General features: G+C 41.0%; 1 protein-coding gene across 1 annotated transcript in view; it reads right to left on the bottom strand.

Moving 5' to 3' along the window:
• Nucleotides 1–23,427, bottom strand: part of PRKCA (protein kinase C alpha) — a 149,711-nt gene that overhangs the window by 39,740 nt on the left and 86,544 nt on the right. The window contains exons 4-8 of the mRNA XM_054394006.1: nucleotides 13,304–13,415; nucleotides 12,428–12,556; nucleotides 1,403–1,559; nucleotides 1,170–1,304; nucleotides 341–437 (exon numbers count right to left, since the gene is read on the bottom strand). Coding sequence (XP_054249981.1) covers nucleotides 341–437; nucleotides 1,170–1,304; nucleotides 1,403–1,559; nucleotides 12,428–12,556; nucleotides 13,304–13,415 — 630 coding nt within the window. The remainder of the gene's footprint in view (nucleotides 1–340; nucleotides 438–1,169; nucleotides 1,305–1,402; nucleotides 1,560–12,427; nucleotides 12,557–13,303; nucleotides 13,416–23,427) is intronic.

Below are 23,427 nucleotides of genomic sequence, written 5' to 3'. Positions count from 1 at the left end.
TTTCTGAGAATTCCATTTGTCAACTAATGCAGATACCAGTGACAACAGCTGGTAGATTCTGCAGTAAGCACAAAAAGACATTGAAATCTTTACATCTACTTGACATAAAATATTTGAAAATACCAATTTTTAAGTGTCATAGCAGAGAAATGTCAGAACAATGATACCACTGCTGAAGGAAACCATTTGGTCCATCCTCAAGAAGCCCAAAGGCACCTACTGCTGCGACAGGCAACAGAAACACAGACTCTAACACACAGCTTCTAAGAGGCTTCTTTTTGAATTGGAATCCAGTGCAAAATGTAAGGCAGAGCTGCTCCCATTTGTGTTTTACCCTCACCTCAAACTTCTGCCGGAGTTCGGCGTTTCCATCTTCATCAGCATCTGGAATTGGGACATTATAATATTCACCTTCTTCTTGATTCAGCAACTTGTACCTGTGGAAAACCAAAACAAAACTAATGGTGACTCTGCAGTTTAATTCCTGTTAGGTTTAAAATCTGAATTGAGTTGCTTGCATCAATGTCTCAGGTGTGGTGAAGAACTACTTCCAAAGATCTAAACCAAATTAGAAACAGAATGTTTTTAACTTAGATTTAGATCTTTAAACCTGAGCTTATCTACCAAGGCAGTTTAACAGACAAGGGAACTCTTCCCACCCATCCTATGGTATAATAGGAGACCCCCACCCTGAAGAACCCCTGTCTCCAGTGTTTCTACACCCCAAAACAATGATCTTTGATGAATTTACTTTTTGAGAAGATGGGATGAGTTCAACCCCTAGCTTGGTAGACAATCAGAAGGCATTTTCTGAAACCAGTTCCCATGTACTTTGAAGTTGCAGAGCTATATATAACATGATACACTTAGTAATGAATACATCATATTTGAGATAAAAATAAAATTCCTATCACAAGACTGTGTACACAGGATTGAGCTTGCAGCAGCTCCTGGCTCCAGCAGAATTTTGCATCTACACCACACTCCTTTTATTATCCCCCTTTGTTATATACAGCGTCATGTTTCCTAGGTTGAGTTACATTTTCAGTGAATTTATAGCCCGAGATACAGTGAAAAGCTCCCAAGAAGGTAGACTATATAGAAGAAAAATATTGGTTTTAAAGGTGTTGGGGTGTATTCTCTCCTTCTCTCTTTTCAGAAACTCTTACCATCCACTGGCTGGCATTTTCATCAGCTCTGATACCCCAAATGAAAGGGATCCCATGAAATCATTCCTGGTTGTTCGATCCCAGTCCCACACCTCCACGGACAACCGTCGATCCTTGTCTGTAGGCTTTAATTTACTGAAAAAGGAGAGAAATGAGGAGGAGTTTTCAAGGCAAGGCTGGAATAAATCATTCAATGCATACAAAGACTCTCCATGAAAAGGCATCAAACTTACAACGTGAAGGACTCATTCCAGTCTGGGTTCAGAGTGGAACGGATGGTTTTTGTTTTTTGTTTGCTTTCGTTCTTAGGATCTGGGATGAGCTTCAGTTTAACATAAGGATCTGAAAGTCCATTTGGATCCATGGGAATTAGGTTTTTTGCTTCCCGCACTGTCAACATAAAACACAGCTCAACTGTAGAGGATTACAAATCACCATTAGGAAAGCAATCATGCTGTCAACCCAGAGTTATTGAAACATGCTGGAAAATAAAACAAGTAACACGTGAAACCCGCTTGTCAGGCTTGGCAGGGAAGAAACTACTTGTTGTAAAGGAAGGCTGCACTTAGTGACATTTATAAGAGTGCTGGAGAGAAATGAGAGAAGAGCAATTCACCATCGACTCGCAGCTTCCAGGCAGCTTTTCTCCTGCAGTGGAATGATTAAATGTCTGAATCCATCACTATAAATTTTTAAGTGGGTAGCAATTCTTTGTGCTTTTATTTCCTCATCTGTCTTAGGTTATACAACTGCAGGACTGACTATCAACCAAATACTCAAAGGGCAATAGCCAGATCACAAAGGATTTCTGAAGAGAGGTTATTTGCCACAATCCCTCACTGGAAGGCACCTGACACTAACCTTCCCACGGCTTCATGGCTCAGTAGCTGTCAGATGGAATGGCTGTGAGCATTGTGTCATAACAGCACCCAAAGTGAAAGCATGGAGAAGACAAGTTTAACTTCAGCCTCACAAAGATGGTAATGCAGTGTCTATTTTTACAATGTCAAAAGAAGGCACAAAGTGAGTTAATGTACCTCATGTTGCCTTGCCAAAGAGAGAAACAAGCAGAGCCAGCAATCTGCATGGGGAGCCACAGCCCAACTGGAACGAGGCAGGCAGGCAGCGGGGGGCTATGGATGCATTTATCAGGGCCTAGGCAGCTTTCAGGATGGAGTTCCTGCAGCAGCTGTGGGGTTTGTTAGATGGTTCAGTAGTCACTGCAGGAGAGCGGAGTGTTCCAATGGATAAGCAGAGACAGCACCTCCTCCCTCTTGTAGAGGAGCAGCGTAACGTCTGTGTATCAGTCAGATGACACCCAAGATTTTACTCTCTGTTAACACCAACTCTGCCATCAGCTTCTGCTGAACCTCAGAAGAAGAGGTGAATTTTCCACATGCTGTGAAATCTCATCCCACTTAAACTGGTTGTGCTGGGACAAACTGCAGCGATTGAGCTGCAGATGGGGAAATTCATCAGGTATGAGCTCATAACTGGGCATCTCTAAAGCTACTGGGAGCAGTAATCCTCTCGGCTTGTTATGGACAGAAAACAGCTTCTACTTGAGAATTCCTTTGTGAGATTCATAGTTCAAGGTTAGAATTGTTAGTTCCTGGAAGGAAAATCACCAGAAGCCTTGGGAGTGACATGGTTCCTAAGGCATGAAGGAAAGCCAGGATTTCAGAGTGAGTCACTAGAGGCATTATCCTGGATTGACAGTGCCCCCAGCTACTGCTTTCACAGTCTCAGCATCAGAAAGGGCTTTTAAATTTTATCTACTGCTAGGTAGAAAATTGAGGAAAGATCAACCCTTAAGCCATCAAATATTGCTTGAGAGAAAACATTTCCTACAAAAATCTGAACTTCAGAGTCACTTAAGACCTCAGCCACAGCCAATGCAAAAAAGGGGCATCCTTGTCAGGATCTTCAGCCACAGAGTCACTATTAGCTCAAGGCATTTTCCTCCTTTCCCCCCAGATTTCAATGGTATTTATTTCCTTATTGTGAAGAAAAAAATTATAGACCTTCCCAAGGGTTTGACCTGTTATTTCCCAGCACAGAGACTGAAGGGCATCCAAGCCACACAGATATTTTATAATGTGGTGTTTACTCTCATTATTTAGAGAAGAAGAGGCCAGTTCTTGAGCAACAGTCAAATGACTTCTAAGGAGCTGAAGTACATCAATTCAAACAAAGGGACATGGTTTAGTGGGCACAGTGGTGTTGGGTTGGCAGCTGGACCTGATGATCTTAGAGGTCTTTTCCAATCTTAATGATTCCATGACTCTTCAATCAATCTATGAAAATGTCCTTTGTTCACTCTTTAGAAGTAAAGGCAGGGCTATTGGGGATGTTTTTGTCTTCTTGTACATGGCACTTGTACCTGCACTGCGAGGTTTGGCACATGAGTTATTACTATCTTCTGATTTCTCTTTCTCTCCTGTAGTTTGGCTAAGTGATGAGCAGAACTATAGGTAATCTATGGCTTCCTAGAAGTACACACTAGGAAGTTTTCCACTAAAATTCCTTGAACCAAATTGCTGAATTTTAACATGTTTGAATTGGGTTTAACATTAATTTTACCATGATCAGCTTGGTTGTTTCTATGTAAATTCTACCTGGAGATGCTCAGTGTGGCACCAAGCAGAACTGTGAGAAATTGGCAGAGCCATCCTCCAAGGCTCTGCCAGGGAAAGCTCCCTGGAGAAAGCCATCACTGATTAGCCTTGATAGATGCTGCTGAGCCTAGAAAACAACACTGACAGCAGGAGGATGTGGCACCATGTGTAAGACTACCTCTTTATTTTGCAGCAAACACAGAGAAAAGGAAAAAGCCTCTAAATACAAGAAAAAGAGAAGCTCAAAGATTAGTTGGGGAAGGAAAGTTACAACTTATACTAAATACAGGCTGCCAAAGAAGTCATTATCTCATTCTTTGTTTTAGGCTCTCTGGCCCATTTGCACTTTTGTCTGCATAATTAGTACCCTCAGACATCTTTTTTTCAACTGACTTAGCACTTCTATTCTTGAGGAAGCAGAGCTGATGATACCAGTACTAAATAATGCTTATAAAGAACTAGGATCTGAGTGATCCATCTCCTTAAGAGCACCCTGTTTTACCAGTATGGGTCAGCTTTCTGCAAGAGGATGGACAAGAAGACATTTCCCCTGTCTCCCCATCAAAGGCACTGTCTCTTCTGTGTGCTTGAGAGGGAAAAAGTTAACTGAAAAATAACTCCAAGAAAATAAGTCAGATGGCTGTGGCTGTATTCTGCTATAGCTGGGATGACTGCAAGCAAGTTCTTCCTGCTGTATAATTAGAGTAAATTAGACTCACTCAGCACTGTGATAGACATGCAACTCTCATTTATAGATGGCTGAAGAAAGATACACTTCAGCATTGCTTGGAGTGTGACTTGGACAGAACCCTAAAATACCACTTGCCAGTTTTCTGTCATGACTATTAAGTGTGATAACGACTGCTGTAGTGAGCAAAGCAGCTGCTACAAGTTACACTTCCCAATATTTTTTCCAGATTAGACTCTGAACAGGGACTGAGAAAGCACACAGATGAAAAGACAGCAAAGACAAGCAGATAATGAAGTTTCTAACAAATTCAACCTTGCCAGAACCTCCTTCTAAATAAAATAAAGTTGTGAACTTGCCATAGAGGAAAAAAAAGAAGTGCCATTTTCCTCCTCACTGTTAATGAAGATGAGATCATAAATGTTTATTCAGCAGAAAATGCAGACCATCTGATGGCTGTCCTGTGGCTGTTCTCTTCTGTGCTACTTATAATCCAGCAGCACCCATGCAGAAGCCAAGCCTAACACTGGGACGCCCCCTTTGCCAGGAATAGGATAAAGACATAAGGAAATACAGAGCTGCTTCTTAGGTATTCATACTTTAAATAAATATCTAAATAAGAGAGAGTGGGCTGGCAGAGAAAAGTGAAGTTTTATGTAAAGAAAAGAAATGCAGGCAGAGTTTTGAGGAACTCAGAGAGAGGATGGCAAAAATCAGAACTTTTTCCATGAGAGTGTATAGATCAAAAAGTTGCAAGGCACACACAACTGTGAATTTATAACTTCCTGTGATACCATCAAATAAAAAGTAGTCATGGGAATGAGTAAGTAAACGTTTCTGTCCCTCTAACAAAGCTGGATTATTAACAGCATGAATTTACTCAGTTCCTTTTCAAGTGAGTCACACCTACCTTTTTCCTGAATCCCCAAGTGTTGCTAATAAAACCATTTACTAAGCACAGCAAACACTTCTTGCCAGCCTTTTCCTCCCCTACAGGCAACTTAGATGAGCAGAAATCTTTCAAATGTATGAGAACTGCTGCTTTTAGAAGAAGCTTCAAGTCTCAAAGGGTCTTGTTTGGCAAGCCAGTTAGCAACAGGAAAGGAAAGGACGATGGCTTGTTAGCTCCAAAACATAAGGTTAAGTTTTGGGCTGTCCGCAATACAGTGTCAGGAAATTATTCCATAATTCTCATTAGTTCCTGAAGAAGATTCCAGTACAGATCCCAGCTCATTTAGGGATGACTCAGGTGAGTGACAAAGGATCTTGAATTCCCAGCCCAAGAACATTCTCCCCAGGACCTTATCACACTCCCCTTAATCACAGTTTAAAAGATTAACCTACCACGGAAAGAGCCTTTCTTCCAATTGGTCTGCTCCTGCTCTCTGGATGCAAAATCCCAAGCTGCCTCCAAAGCTGCTCAGCTTTCATTAAAGATTTATGATAAGATTTATTAAAACTCTCACTGAATGCTTGCTTTCTGGAGCTCGTTGTGACTCACATGGACAACTGCCTCCAAAACAAATCCTGCTTTTCAGAGTTTCTGATTTCTAGGCAGTTTTAGCCACTAAAAGAGCTTTCTGATAGGACACGTTTCTCCAGCCTGTAATTCCTCCTCTGCCTAGCTAAAATATCTTTTAAAATCCCTGCTGAGACCAGTGCCTACTCATTACATCCCATTTCCTGAATCTGGAAAGATGGCAACACAAGGAATAACTCTTGGAATACCCACACTTCATGGGTGACTTACACACAACAAACAGAAGATTAATTTCCTCCCTAGAACAAGATGAAAAATGAAACCAGTTTGCACAGTACTTCATTCCTCTGTATTTATTAAGATATTATCTCCTACCAACATTCAATAGCATTAGAGATGATGGCACAGGTTTTGTACTTGTGCCTGCAGTAGGTTCTCCAGATTCAATTTAAACTGGAAACCTCATAGGAGCAACAGTATTTTCCTTAGGAAAGAAGATGATTAAAATGATCATCATAAAAAATACACCCTAGTGGGTAGGACAGCTACTCAATAAAACATAACTCTTGACACAAGCTCTATCAAATCGAGTGAAAAGGGATTCAGACCATAAAATTTCCCATTCTTATCTGTTTATACACTTAAGACAAAGGGGTAGCATTTTAGTTAATTTTTTACATGCATGCAGATGGCCATTTATGAACAACTGATGTTTCTTTTAAGTACTTATTTCTTCATGGTCAAGTTAATTTAATGAATGAGACAGGGAACATTTGGATGCTGCCAGAGTTGGCATTTGTTAAAGTCACAGCTTTTATTTCTGGGAATGAATGCAGCAACCTGGCAGACTCTGGGAATGCTAGAAAAGATATGAGGTGAAACATGAGATCTGCCTTTTTTTTTTTTTTTAGACATTAAAAATGTGTCCCACACGTAAGAACTTATTTGGGATCACTTTATTATTGTTTGGACCTAAACCCAGCAGAATATTCCTATATGTTTCCTTTTAAAACCAGTTGCAGACATTAGGAGATTAATGCTAACAAAGACAGACACTAATATTGACCTAGACAATCACAAATTCAATTATTAGAGCGTGTGTCTGCCTTTTAAGGACACAATTTTTATGAGAATCAAGAAATGTGCCAAAATTCTGCAGTTTGGCTCTCCAGCTTGGCTGGGCAGAGGCTCTTCCCCCAGCTGTCCACAGCAAGCAGTGTGACAGGACATTAATATGCAGTGCCATGGGGTGGGGTTCAGCATTCACACAGTCATCAATAATTTGAAGAACATACAGCAGGGAGTACAGGGCTCCTGGGGAGATTATTGTGTGCTCCCAACCTCTGCAGAGATCATTGCCAGGTTTCCTCCTCTTTTGAATAGTAGAAGCATCACTGAAGGATAAACCCAGGTTTTCTATATTATTTCAGCTAAGAAAAATGCACTTAATCCCCCCCTGAAAACTCTGGGTTGTGCATCTATCTATGTAAATAATGTTTTTGTAGCAGCAGGGTGCATTAGCTGACAGCAAGTCATTAACACCCTCCCAGTGCCTGTGTTGGGAGGGCAGCTCCTCATTGTCAGCTGCTGTCAAATCCAACTGCCAGTAACTCAGGGGTCACAGTTTAGGATCCCAATAATCTGGCAGCTTTTTATATGTCAGTGCACCAGATGGGGCTATTTTCTCACAAAGGTTATTGTTTACTCACTCAAAAAGTAATTCCAAAATCATTTATATCTATATCTATATATATAAAAAAAAAAAAATCTCCAAACTGTGATTCAACCACCTACAAATTCACTAAGAAGAGCCCCAAGTTTTAAGATGGGTCAACAAGTAAAGCTGAGTGACAGAACTTCTAACCCACATCAGGGGGAAGAAAATTCAGTGCAAAAAGCATAAATTAAGAATAGCAAGAATTGCTTTACTATGCCTGAAGCAAAATCTCCATGCCAGCCTAACCTACAAAAGGGTCATGAATTCAGTGGTTTCAGAAAAATAACAACTCAAGACAGCTCCTATAAAAAGTATCAGGTTGATATAATGCAAGTGCAATACACTAAGTATGTGTAGTGCAACTCTCAAGCTAGCAGCTATAAGATAAAGCACTGATATATAAGAATTGCAAGAGAAATGAGCACTGAAGGTCACACCTTGACTGGCACTGGGAGATGGCAAGGTTCTGGCTAATTACCCCAATGCAAAATTCCTTCTTCTTTGTGAAGAAGTGTGGCAGAGTCTCCAGCATTCACACAGAAAAGAGTCTGTCCATCTCTAAGCATCCAAATCAAGGCTGCAGCCTAGTAAACTGGACTTAAGCATGTTTACAGATAGGGCTGAATCATTCCCACCATTAGTTCAATTCAAAACCTGCCAAAGTACTTGAGATATTTTAGATAATCCAACTGAACCACTGGCCAACTCCATCTGGCAGTACTCTGCTGTGCCTCCTTCCTAGTATTCACTGGGGAAAAAGCTCCCAGTACTATTTACAATATTTGATTGGGAAAACACTCAGTAAGGGAGGGGAAACTGTGGCCTTTTTTGGAAACAAAAGCCACCACCAACCCCTCAAAGCAATTACACAAAAGCAAAGACAAATTGCAATGTACTGAACAGTGTCCCCCAAATGACTGCATCCTGCAGCCATCCTGAGACATGCTGCATCCTCCATCAGCTCTCTTGCCTCAAACCACAATGGCTGAGTTGCCCACTGAAGGGATTTGCAAGATGCCAACCAGAGTGGCAGGTCTGTGTTTAGCAGCATAAATGTTTTGCATGCAATCAAGGCTGGCAAAGAAAGGATCAGCAGGAACTAATTAACAACCAAAACAAAATGCAGAGCTGAGGTATTAAGAAATTCAGCTCAAGGAGTTTAACACCTACAGAGTAGGTGAAAAAAGATAAAAGCAAACACTCACACCAAACAGCCAGCTACTGATTATTTTTCCTGCTATTCCTAAACCTCTTGGACATTTAATTCACCTCCTTTATTGAAGCTAAAGGCAGTGGTATCGTGCTTGGCAGCTCTGGGAACTCCAGACTCTAAGAAAGGTTTTGTCAAGAAATATTTTACAGTCAATGCCACACTAGGGGTAAAGGAGTTTGAAAGTGCTGTGTAACAATATGTCCATGCACTAAAGGAGAACTCATAGATTCATGGAATGGTTTAGGTTGGAAGGGGCCTTAAAGATCATCTAGTTCTAACTCCACTGCAATGGGAGTAGTAATGCAATGCAGTAGCCCAGGTTGCTCAAGGTCTCATCCAACCTGGCCTTGAACCCCTCCAGGAAGGGGACATCCACAACCAACCTGGGCAACCTGTTCCAGTGTCTCAGCCCCCTTACTGTCAAGACTTTCTTCCCAATCTCCACCTAAATCTGCCCTCCTCAAGCTTCAATCCATTCCCTCTTGCCCTAGCACTCCAAGCCCTTGTTAAAAGTCTCTCCTCAGCTCTCCTGTAGCCCCCTTCAGGTACTGGAAGGCTGCTCTAAGGTCTTCATGGAGTCTTTTCTCCAGGCTGAACAACCCCAACTCTCCCAGCCTGTCCCCATAGTGGGGGGTTTCCAGCCCTCTGAGCATTTTCATGGCCTCCTCTGGACCTACTCCATCAGCTCCATGTCCCTCTTATGCTGGGGGCACCAGAAATGGATGCAGTACTCCAGGTGGGGTCTCATGAGAGCAGAAGAGAGGGAAAGAATCACCTCATTCATCCTGCTGGTCACACTTCCATTGTTGGTTTCCTTTTCAGTTAAACATGGGCAAAAGGTATCTGAAACTTCACATGGGCTCGGTATTTTCAGTATTTTTTACTAAAACAAAAAACAACCCATCAAACAAACAAAAACCCAAGACACAAAAAAAACCCAACCCCAAAAAGCAGCTTACTTTCAGGGCAACTGTCATTTTTATTTAAAGACATTTTCTGAAAGCCTGGAGATGCTGACAAGCCTCAACCAAAACAACTTAACAGCACCATAATTGTTATACACATAACAAGGTTACAGCAAACGTTTTTCTTCTTGTCCAGATTCTGTCATTCTATGATTCTATAAAGAAACTCACTTCATTGTGGGGCTGAAATGTTTGATTTATAAACACAAAGGCACCAGCTTTTGCCAAGTACACTCAGACCCAAAAAGAGCTTATGAAGAAAACCTGCAAATATCTGTCACAGTTTGACCACATTCATAGCCCAGGTGAGACCTTCTCAAATAAAATTGTGACCTAGAAGAATCCTTATTTGTGTAATTGGTTTGTAGTGCTTTGGCACCACAAAGACTTGTGACAAACTGTTTTGTCCCTAAAAAGATTATGAAGCTGCTGAATCCTCAGTTATTTATCAAATCGTGGGAATTATGCAGAAAGTTGAAGCCACGTTTCAGAACCTTTCTACAAAGCAGCCTAGAATACTGCAAATATTACATTTTGTCACTTAGATGATTTTCAGATTAGTTCTCTTGTGGTACAATTACTTTTAGAATCTGCTTTACCATCTCGGCAATGCCTCCCTACTTAGAGAAACCACCTCTCTGTTAATGACAGCATCTTGGACAAAATTACCCCTCCCACGTCGACAGGAAGCTCTTTGAAAAGTTAAGCTACAATTAATTATCACTTGGGATCTGCTCTGATCCTTCCCAACTAAATTTTACCACACTTCTCTTTTTCCATGCATGTACAAGGTCTGACAGGAGAACGCGGAGGCATTCAGATTTCAAGAGAAGAAAGCCATGAACAAATACAGTGCCAGAAGGGAAGTTTGCTGGCTCTGTAAGCTGTGAAAATTCAGCATGGTGGTCTGATTGCCTTCATCTTGACTACAAGGGTCTCTGCTGAGCCTCATTCCCCAGAGAAGAAGTGCTGAGGTAGAAGAAACATCCTTTAGGTGTTTAATAGGCTCCAGCCTTTCAACTGACCAATGCTGAAGCAACACTCACCACCCACAGGTTGCTCACAACTACATCAAGAAACAAGGGCAGAAGTCAAGATGGCCTAAGAAACCTCCTACTTTGTCCTCTATTTTAACTCCTTTTTGCAACATCAAACAAGCAACACCCAAAACATTGTACCTTGTTCTTGTTTCATAGTGAGGACACTGAATTCAGTTTCTTGCAGCATCAGTTCTGATCAGGCTGTACCAAACCTTCTCTGGTTCTAGTTACTACAGCACAGATTTGAAATTTCCTTCTGGTTCTGAGCAACAAAAAACCAACCAACCAAACAAACAAAAAGGGAGTCTGTCTTTAGAATTTGTTTTCCGGCCTTACCTCTACCTAATAATAATGAAAAAAAAAAAAAACCAACAAAATTTTCTGCTACTCCTTCCTTTATTTCACTTCTGCCCATCTAATTCCAGCCCTCTGCTCTCCCTGTGAGTAAATACACTGTGATCTGATGGGCAAAGAACACTTGTTGCATATTTGTGTCCAACAGGCTGTAACTACAATTTCTTAAAAGCCAGATCCTGAATGATAAACTCCACTCTCTGATACAACATGAGGAGGTTCTGTTGGAGTTAAGCAACCCAGCACACGTCTATTTAGGGGGACAAAACAGTCCTTCAACTTGCAAAATATGCTTTTCAAAATTTTTTCTACACTTCAGACTGGCAGTGTGAGCATGTGAGGGTGTGCACATGGGTGTGCACAACCAATGCTTACTCATAAATCCCTGGGAGAAAACGCTTCCATGAAAAAGGACTCCCACCCTCGCTTTCCTTCCTCTCTCTCCCTCCTCCTCATCTTGGTAACCTTAACCTTCCAGAATGTGGTGATTTATTCTTTTTCATTTATAATTTGCTGGGAGTAATATTTGGGATTGAATCCAAGTTGCCTTTGTTTATGAAATACTCTGGAAATGGAGGAAACAACTCCTCAGCTGATGAAAGTTTAGGGTATCTCTTGTGTTCTGGAGATGATGGCTAACTTCCTGCACAGCTAGCTATCCTGCTGAGCTGTTTTCCACACACACAAATGATATTACAGGGATTTCTTCCTAATATTCAGTCTAAATCTGCACTCTTCCAGCTTAAAGCCATTCCTCCCTGGCTTATTACTACGAGCCCTTGTAAAAAGTCCCTTCCCAGCTGTCTTGTAGGCCCCTTTCAGGCACTGAAAGGCTGCACTAAGGTCACTCTAGAGCCTTTTTTTCTCCAGGCTGAACAGCCCCAACTCTCTCAGCCTGTCCTCACAGGGGAGGTGCTCCAGCCCTCTTATCTTCATGGCCCTTTGTGGCATGGTGGTGTAGGGTTCATGGTTGGACTTGATGATCTTACAGACCTATTCCAGCCTTAATGATTCCATTTTTCTGCTGCTCTTCGTTCAAGGGCACATTGAATGAAATCCTCACACTGAAGGGAAATGCTCCATCTCTGTCTTTAGTAAAAAAAGATCTCACCTAGGGACCTAAACCAAACAGATTACATCATACATCTATAAAACCTGCAAAATGCCAAACTCAGCTCTTTACCTGTTACTTCCAGCTTGTCACCTGTGACTTCAGCTTTCAGGTAGATCCTTCCTCTTTTCTCTGTGTGATCCATGCCACAGAGGCTTGGGACGTTTATTACGCATTGCTTATGAACGTTCATATCACAGGCTGTGGATGCAGAAATGGTTCAGACAGCTCTGAGAAGTTAATAACATGATTACACTGCAAGCATGGAGCAAAGGGAAAGTTAAAATCACAGAGCTTAACTGCTGGCAAGACTTTCAGATTACAGCTGCTTGTTTTTCAGCTGAACGACACGGCTACTTCCCATCTTACAAAACGTTTTGTGGACAGTGAATAATACAGAGAATAAAATAATCCACTTCAGAAACCTAAAAATATCAGTAATGAAGTGCAAGGATCAAAACCAAGTGAAAATGGAATAAAGACTTGCTGGGAATATGACTAAGAAAACAGAGCATTCATGCCAGCGTTAGCAATGAAGGCAGCTAGATTTAAATTGATTATTAGATTTTTCTGGCAGGAGACTTCCAAGACAAGTGAAATAGAAATTAAATATTGGACCTCAGCTATCAACTGAACTGAAATTTCAGTCTCCAACAGTGCATTTGACTGACCAGTCCAAATAAGAGGCTTTCTCAAAACTGCCACGGCAAAGGCTCTTCAGACATCAAAGGGAATACATCATGTTCCCAGCCAGAAAGGTGATTTTCATTACTATATTATTATAGTACTGAAATATCCACTTGAAATATAACAGTATATAAATAACTGACATTTCAAATGGCATTTTCTACAGGGAAAAAAAAAAGGAGAGAACTAAGAAGCTGTTATTCAGTGTTTCAACTTACTTTCTACAAGACCGTTTTGGCAACATAGCAAAACTTCACTTACTGTCACATTTCATCCCTTGGTGCAGGAGCCCATAAAGCAGAGACCCACAATGGTCACAAAAGGTTGGGCTCCCATATGTGTGGATCTTAAATTTGTGCTTGCTTCTGGGATCCTGAAGGGAAAAAAAAAAAAACAGAAAGAGATTCTCAAGTGATACAAAATACCATTGATACACCTTTAATGTAGTACTTGAAATATCCAAAACTTTCCAGCTCTGAAACTTTAGAAAATTATATTTCAGCATGTAGCTTCCAGTGGTACAGATACTGTCTTGGTTTCTTGGTTTCTAATTTCATAGATTTATAGGTTCCTAGAATGGTTTGGGTTGGAAGGAACCTTAAGGATCATCTAGTTCCAAGCTCCTGCCATGGGACACCTCCCACCAGCCCAGGTTGCTCAAGGCTTCAACCAATCTGGCCTTGAACACTTCCAGGGAGGAGGCATCCACAAACTCCCTGGGCAACCTGTGCCAGTGCCTCACCACCTTCCCTGATTTCTTCCTAATCTCCAGTTTCAATCTGCAGCCCTGGAGCTCAAAGCCATTCCCTCTCATCCTATCACTACAAGCCCTTGTCAAAAGTCCCTTCCTGGCTTTCTTGTAGTCTCCTTCAGGTACTGGAAGGCTGCTCTAAGGCTCCCCAGAGCCTTCTTCAGCTGAACAGCCCCAACTCTTGCATCCTGTCTCCACAGGGGAGGTTCTCCAGCCCTCTAAAAATCTCTGTAGCTGTCCTCTGGACCTGCCTCCAGCAGTTCCATGTCCCTTTTACGCTGGGGGAACCAGAACTGGACGCAGCACTCTGGATGGGGTCTCCCGAGAGCAGAGCAGAGAGGATGAATCATTTCCCTCCTCCTGCTGGTCACACTTTCCTATTCTTCGCTGTTGGTAGGAAGAATTTAGCAGCTCAGGAACACAGGTTTGCTCCTGTGATCCACCAACACTAAAGCTCCCATTTCCTGACTGTACACACACATAAAGTACAATGATGGCATTCAGCCTGGGGCTGAGGGGTCATACATGCTCGGCTTGTTTACAGCCTGTGGTTGTCACCAGCCTGAAACGATGACACAAAACCCAGCAGGAGAGGAGGAAAATAACTCTTCAGGGGATATTCTGAAACACACTCCAATGACTAAAATCAGGATCTTAAATATGGAATTATCTTGAAATTTTGCAGACTTCTAATCCACATTACTGTAAATGACAATGAACAAATTCTAACTTGGCATGTGGTAAATATTTTACATGCAGTGCCATTCCCATCTGATTTTTGGACAGAGAAATTTAGAGTGAGGACATTTTAAGGCCACCAGCAGCTTGGAAATGGTTTCTAATTTAGGGCCAGTGAAAGGGAATACACTCAAATCAATTAGATGTGTGACACATTATAGAATCATCATAGAATGGTTTGGGCTGGAAGGGACCTTACAGACCATCTAGTTCCAAACCCCCTGCCATGGGCAAGGATACCTAGCACTAAACCAGGCTGCCTAAGAGTTCCCCTTTGGAAAACCATGAACATCTAAAGAAATCACATCCTCAATACCTTCACCCATGTCAGGCTCATTCTACATACACACAGGCACAGAACTTCACACACACCAGATTGCTGCAGCCTGTTCCCAACACCTGGAGAAGTGTGACAGCTCTATACATCATCCAGCACATCAGCTCTGTTTTGCTATCCTTTGTGGCCACTGGCAGTCCCAACTGTCTTTTAGTCAAAACTATCACTGCACAATCTGGATGAGAGGCTGGGAAGAGAGGTAATTCTTCTTCATTAAATAATTCATTAGGGTTTAAAATAAACTCCTGCTAAAATTCTTCACAGGAAGACCATGGAAATGAGGAAATGTCAGATCTTTGGTTCATTAAAACATGCTAAATTAAAACACAACTGCAAAATGAGACAACAAAACATCTTCCTTCTGTTTACATTTTATATTAATATACCATGAAGTTAGATAGGAATTATTAAGTTGTACATTGAAAAGTTTATTCTTTAAGACATCTGCCAATAAAAGTTACCCAAAACAATATCAACACCAAAGCACAGCATGTTATGCAGAGTGGAAAACCTGCTAACTCTTTCTTCAAAAAGACAAGACTCCTCTAGTGTAAGTATTTTCTCAAGAAATTCAATAAAAACAGTAATTATCATAAAAATTTGACTAATAGAAGGCAAAATCTTGCCTTCAAAATGTAGTATTTTGCCATGGTATGCTTTGGGAAGTTTTTTTTGTTTTATTTTCTGGTACTAATTCTAAGCTTCATGATGAATCTATAACCACTAGTTTCCCCCTGCACAGGTAGAAATTATGTAGCATCCAGGATCATGAGTAAAGACTTATCATTAAAAATTCAAATTGAGACTGTTTCAAGAGTTCTGTTTGCCATGAAGCCCGAGATGTGAAATGCAAACTGCTAACAACCATATTTATTTTGCAAACACAGTTAACAACCTAAATGGAATGAAATCCAATGCTCCAGAGAACATCTGCTTCGTTATTTATTAAGGATACAGCCAATGGGGCTCGTGGCGTGGGGTCATGGGAACATTGCTCTGCTACAGGGTTATCTGATGCTCCACTCTGACTTATGCCTTCCAAACGACTTAAAACACATTTTCAAAGCTAATTCCTCCTTAAATTGGTTTGTTTAGAAGACTTAAGGGGACTTATTGCCTTATAAATACACTTAAACATTACTGTGGTAGGACCATCTGTTGCTGAGAAGGACAAACCCCACAGCTTGTAAGAATGACAGTGAATAAACAGATGTATAAAGTTGTGTTTAACATCTGACATAAGTGGTATTTATGAGTATAAAGTAATGATATAGAAGGGAAAGAGCTATGGGAAATTATTATAGTGAATGTCTATTAAATACATTGAACCTGGATATTACACTGGAATTATTTAACAAACACTACCAAATAATTCCTTTCCAATCAATGGCACACACATGGTAATTAAGTTGAGCAGGGGTGTGCAAGTGGCTTAAAGAATGTTGTGACATGTAAGGACAACTCTGCTGCAGTCACTGCAAAGCAGCACTGCAGGAGCCCTGAGTTGTATGGAACCACAGAATAACATAAAATAGAAACCAATTTTTTAATAGACATAAATATAAGACAGTGAATCAAACCAGTCACAGGAATAAATAAATGAAGTTGGAGCAGACCTTGAAGTTGCTCTTTCATGACTCAGTGTAAATAACCTGAATCATCATCTGCTTTCTATACCAAATGTTAGTTTTCTCTCCTGTATACCCACTGTATGATGTTCAAAAGGAACAATTCCATATGAATTAATTGCTTAAAGAGCAGCAGGTATGTTCTGACTATTATTAGTTATTATTCTGTATGCACACATTAAGTCAATCCAGGAAGAGGACAAAAACCAAAAACCTCAAACCAACCAAACAAAAAAAACCTACCACCAGCAACCAAAAACCCACACACACGCAAAAACCACAAAAAAAACCCAAAAAAAAAAAAAAAAAAAAAAAGCAGAGGACAAAGGAAAATGGTACCAAATCTACTCCTGAAATCAAAACTTTACATGAAGGAAATCTCTCTCTTAAAATCCCCTTAAGAGAATTAAATAGAGGAACCTAAAAAAATAATCTTTATCAGCTAACAAATAAGGGAGGACACTTCATCAGGATATGGTGCTAGATGGTAGAGTTAGATAATGGATGCACCTAAAGATCTTGAAGGCCTTTTCCAAACACAGTGATTCTGTGATTCATCACTGTTTAGTCCTATTTTCTTTCAGTCCTATGCATTTCTGTTGTTATTTGTGGTAAACTGAAGCATACAAACCATTGTTATTTTACAAGCAAGTCTCAGAACATCCAGAGAAAGCCAGGAGAGCTCTTTACATCCATCACAGATGATAAAGCCTTTTAAATCTTGTTCCCTGCATTAACACAAGCTTCACACCCAATTAGAACCACCCTTGAATCTATAGTTTACACTTGAATTGTAAGTAGCTATATTAGTAATAATTACTACATTGCCAGTACTAATTACTTATAGTGTTAACTGCAATTCACTTATTAGTTGTTAATAGAGCTTAATACTTCTCAATGCTAAATATGCATTAAGACTGACATGAATTATTGAGGAAATGGCATTGTCTTTAGAATTTTTCAGCTGAAATGCTGTGTGTGAGAGGTAAGCCTCTCTCAATTTTCTTCAAATATCCCCCTTTAATCAACACAAACTTTCAATAATTCCCAAAGCATAGCTGGCAGTCATATTTCATAGTAAACACAGGGAGCCAAGCCAGGATATGACAGATGAACTGCCAAATAATGGCTGCTATTTGCAAGAGAACTGAACTTTGCACTAAACTTGGCATGGATTAATTGTGAAACTCTAAAGGGAAAACCCACTTCTGTTTCCAAAATCCATCAAAATTTTGAAGGGGGAAAGAGGCAATGGGAAAGCAATGGGAAATCACTTGTTCAGCAGTGATGAATGATATGCTCTATTAAAATTCATGTTATTTCCATGCTAAAAAGTGAATTCTCTGCTATTATCAAGACCCCCCCCCCCCCTTTTTTTTTTTTTTTAATAAGCACAACTGAATGCAACATAGTATAATTACATGGGAAAGAAAAGTCTGGGCAATCAGCATCACTGACAATTAAATATTTGCCTTTGAAAAACCTTTAAATGGGCAGAAAACTACAATGCTCTGAAATCTGGCTGCAGCACAACAGGCTGGAGTCTCAGAGTCAGTAACAACACATATGGGTGCAGCACCCCTGTAAAGATGAATAGCAGCTGAGCATCCACACCCCATACAGCTCTGAAGAAAAAAAAAACAAACTCAGAATATTACTCATTACTCTCAAAGGTGAGCCATGCTGCAGGGACAGGCAGCCACAGAACCGCTCTGACCTGCAGATCTGTGCTGCACAGGGATTTACACCATGTGGACCAGTTGAAAGAAAACTCAAACCAGAGCAAAATAACTAAAAGAGTTTGCACAGAAGGGACTTGCCCAGCCAGCTAGCTCTGGCTCTGCCCAAAGGGGTTCCATTTGCTCCAAAACTTAGCTGGCAGCTGGGCAGGGATCCGGCCACACTCCAGTAGAGGGAAGCAGAAGAACACGGAGGCATCTCACCTAAACCCAAAGCTTTTCAATCTCTGCACTATCACTGAACTACATCTTGCTCCCCCTTAGCAGCAGTATTGCCACCATCCCTGCCTTTTTTTTTTCTGTTTAGCACAAATGAATCCATTTCCTTTATTGAACAGCTATGGAAGGCACCCCCCTGTGAGAAATTATTCCATAATTTTTCTGGATCAAAGCCGGGCATGTGCAATGATTAAAAGCGCATGGTTAACCAGCAGCACATGTCAAACTGTGCTTCAACACATCACAAACCAGCTCAGGAACATTGCAGCTCTGAATTCTTCCTAAAAGCTCCCTTTTGGTTAGAATTTTATTCCCCTTGATAGCAACACTGAACCGACCGCAATTTTGCAGGCATTAAACCAGCACATTGCTGTTAAGTACAAAATACACTGAAAAATACGTTGTGTCAGGTTGCAGCCGTGGAGTTTTTCTATAACAAACAGCATTTTATTATTATTTGTTCAAGTCCTTTCTCAGTAGGAGACTCCACAATATCAACCACTTGTCACCATAACCAGTAAAGAGCAGAACCTCTGAACCTATGCCCATATTGCATTTAATTTGGCACCTTCTGGGTGATACAGCTCGAAGTTTGGGAGAGATTTTGGGAAAGAATTTAAATCAACAGCACAAGCAGATCTGTCAGTGCCAGAACCTCTGCTAGAGATCAAGGTGTGGGAGAAGCTGACTGTTTTCAGTCATTAATAACAACACAGAGACATTACCCAGGTGTTAGGCAGGATGTAAGATTAATTTTAGTTTTTAAACTGCCTATGGTTGGTGAAAGTTTTTTGGCTGTTCCCCCCCCCCCCCCCCCATCTGAACAGTTATTTCTGTGACCCTTAAGAAGCAGAAAATGCAAAAATACTCTGGGAGAAAGAGAAAATTCTATTTTCCATTACAAAAATAACTCAAAAGGAGTTCTGCAGCAGATGACCCCTAAGGTCCTAAGGTTGTATCAGGGCCTACAACAACAAAGCACAATTTTGTGTAAATAAATGCAAATGTGCTCAGTTTTCCATTTCCTACCCCCATGACAGGGTTGCTCTTCATCTCCAGCTAAACACTTTGTTATTTACTAGTTCAAAAGGTAGAAAGGAAAAGTAGATTCATAGAATCATAGAACTGTTGAGGTTGGAAGAGACCTTTGAGATCATCAAGTCATTAAGTAAGCTTAAAAGATTCCAAATTACTTCAATGAGATAAAAGAAAAGAAATTAAATTCCTGAACTTCAGTGTCATAAATTGTGGTACTGTTTGGACTTCTGCTGAAAACAGATGGGAAGCAATATATTAAATACATGCAAAACCACATACAAATTGGTGTAAGAGATAAGAGATCATTCTTCCTCTTTACCAACAGAAAAGCCCTGAAGACTGGCAGGGTCTGTTTTTCTCACATCAGTACAACAACCTTTAAACATTTCCTTCTGCAACAGAAACACCAAACCCCTCCACCTTTCTTTGTTCCCCTCCAAATGCCTTTAAAGCATGGATCCTGAGGAAGGCTGCTTGAAGAGATCAATGAAACCCCTGCAATCCATACCATGTATATTTTACTTAACCCAGCTTTAAATTCCCTGAGTGAATACCAAGTTAATAAAGCATATTTAAGCAGAACCTGGCGTGTTTGTCTCTGCGCGGAGCCAAATCCCACATTCATCCCACACTATCCTCAGGCGAAGTTCCGAATCATTTATGAAAGTCTTCAGACTCCAGCTTTTCCAAACACCTTCCACACAGCCACTACAACATCCCAGGCCCCATTCTCACACCATGTCTGTTTGAAGGAGTTTATCATCCCTGTTTGCTGTTTATTTTCCTGCTGAGATAATAAAAATATTGGTTGGTGGTTTGCGCATCGCCTTCATTCGAGAAAGCAGCTTCAACCTCGAGGAGCTGTGAGAGCCAAGGAGGCAGATGCTTCGACTGGAAATAACTTCCAGGGCTTAAAATATGGCTTCTACGATCAGAGTCCAGAATCAAGAAACAGCAAGAATTTGTTCTTTAGCTGGTCACCAGTGCTGCTGTTCTCTGACCAAATGAGGCTGCGTACATGGGAGAGGGAAAGCATAGAGAATCGGAAACTCCTGGGAATGACTATGATCATATCACTTTTTATCACAAAATGCTTAAAATTTACTTGCTATTTCCCCTCTCAGAGCTGTAGTGTAGAAAATTTCTGTTGCTTTCAGTAAAGAACAGTAAGAGGTAAAACTTTACTGCCTGAGGAATCAAAAACATCACAGAAGGGCTGAGGCTGGCAGAGATCTCCGGTGAGCGCTGAGCTCAACCCCTGGCTCAAAGCAGGGCCAGCTCCAGCTCCAGGGTTTGGCAGTGGTTCTTGGGGTTAGTTCCCCCAAGCAAGACCCTGTAAGAGCTCCAAATCTACCTGATAAACACCCAGGTTTAGGTTACTAAGAGCATCTTCTTGCAATGGAGGAATGACATAACCCTGCTTTCTTACTTAGTAAGAATTACACATTGACTCTTTCCAGGAATCCTTACCCCCAGGCAGAATTTGGAGCTTCACTCTTTGGAGTGACTCAAAGGAATAACTCAAGAAATCATTTATTCCACTGACATCTGCAGGATGGGATACAAGGAACAAACCTTGTAATGTGTTGGTAGGTGTTGAAGAGCATAAACAGAGCTGCGTTACCCACAGTTAACAAAGGTGGGACAAGAAAACAAAGGCTAAGCAAAAATACAGATAATGAAAGAAGTGAATTTCTCTTTAAGACTGTACACCAGGGATGCAATGGGGAAAAGAAGAGGCAGGCTCTTTTCGTGAGGAATTTTAGAGAGCAGAGGTTGGAGAGCCCTGAGCTTATGCAGACAGCCAGCACAGCACTGTGCAAACATGGGCACATCTGAAAGCAGCTGCAGCAGGGCCAGGCCAAAACACAGCCAACTCATCCCTGGGTTCAAGGGCTGGCATGACATTCAGAAATGAAGACTGAGTCTCCAGTTCTGCAGAAGAAAAGTCTTTCATGAAAGTAAATAACACCTCAGCCAAAACCAACCACATAATTTTTTTTTCCCCCATCACTAAGTCCAATTCTATTATTTATTAATCTGAACAGAGCTAAGAAGGTACAAACAGAAACAAATCATATTTAATTGATATTGACAATTACCGACCATTTCCTTCTCTATACTCAAACTGCAGTTCAGCAATGACTCAAAGGCAGCTTTTGCAGTCCCCTCCTGGAATTCAGATGAAATTATTATTTTTAATTAAAAGAAACAGGTGGTCATTGAATCAACCGATTCTGATTGCTGCCTTTTGTTCGTGTTCCTCTCATATAGAATGGCACTGATTGAGTTGGCACATGGAGAAAGAAGATCTGCATGACTGTACACCCAGGGATTTGTAATTTCCTAATTACTCCAAAGACAGTTAAATTTGGAAGGGACTTGGTGTTTACTGGCTATTTTTCCTTCATTCTTTTTTAATGAAGAAACCGCAGCATCATTACAGAAAGTGCATAAACAAAAGATCCTGTCACAAACTGATGCGTGACCAGGAAAAAAAGGGAGCAAGATTTTGCTTCAGACACAACTCACCACGCTGTTACAGTGTATAAATCATTTCAATAAAGATTTAAACTAGGCCACATCCCTGGAGATATTCAGCATCAGGCTCGACAAGGCTCTGAGAAACCTGATCTACTGGAGGATCTTCCTGTTGACTGCAGCGGGTTTGGACTGGATGACATTTGGTGGTCCCTTCCAACACAAACCATTCTATGATTCTATAAATCAGGGATCTGGAGTCAAAAGGAATACTAGGAAGAGAGAGGCTCAGTGGGATATGCCTTGTGTAAAAACCTAATTTATTTGTCTTATTATTTAGTCAGTTTAATTGTTGAACACATACAACATTCAACACAGATTATCCTTTACAGCTTGAACACATTTTACAGAATTACAGAATGCACTGGTTCGTGGAAGGGACTTTTAGAGGTCATCTTGTCCAACCTCCCTACACTGAGCAGGGACATCCCCAAACCAGATCAGATTGCTCAGATTGTCCATCGCTTATGGTAGAGATGATAGGACCTCTTTTTTTTTCCCCCCAATCTCCTCAGCTGGAGCTCACACTATCCTTCTTTCATTCACCTAAACAGAGGATGAAATGAGATGAAGGCTGAAACCAAATCACACCTGAAAAGCCCTGGTTTCTCTGTAAAAGCAGTGACCCTGGGTGCAGAAGTGTCAGGTCAAACAATTCAACATCTGTTATAGTCCAAGTGCTGCTTACATTCATCCAGTGGCATACATTCATCCAAGAATAGAGGGGGAAATGGGAATGACTCCAAACACCCTCTCAGAGTAAGTCAGGTTGTTGCTAGCATGGAAAGACCTAAGAAAGTGTCTTTGTGACCCCAAACCTTGTCACTGCTGACAACAGCAAAGCCAAAGCAAACTCCAGGTTTTATTTGTAAAGTGAAATCTGCCCTCAGTCAGTTCTGTCTGATGTGGTTTGAATGAAGGTCTTTACAACTATGAAGTGACAGATTTTTGCACATAAAGATGAGTTTGTTGTCCAAAACATCAGTGCTGTGAAGGCAGTTAATGAATGCAGCTTGTTAAGTGACTGATCCTGCTTCTGAGCTCCTTCAACATGTGAATAACAGCTGGGCAACATTTCCCACCCCTCCTCACACTGCACAACTCCATATTCCTCTCTAACTGATGTCTGCTACCAGAACAACCCACCAATTTATAAACACACACTTTACACCTTCTCACTAAACCTTCCAAGTAGAGATATTTCTGTGTCTGGCTGCATTGCTACCAAAGAGGAGGATGGAATATCCATATACATCAACATATGGTTCCAAACTCAAGCCAGCCTCACTAACTTCTGTACAGATTTGTTTATGGAAACTGAGTACTGCAGGAAGGTGTTTCCTGAACAGTGAAAAAGGAAATCCAAAGAGAATTTGGTCTGTCCCAGGGTACTC

This window comes from Indicator indicator, chromosome 29, assembly GCF_027791375.1.
Source record: "Indicator indicator isolate 239-I01 chromosome 29, UM_Iind_1.1, whole genome shotgun sequence".
Taxonomy (NCBI): domain Eukaryota; kingdom Metazoa; phylum Chordata; class Aves; order Piciformes; family Indicatoridae; genus Indicator; species Indicator indicator.
This window is presented reverse-complemented; position numbering and strand designations above follow the sequence as displayed.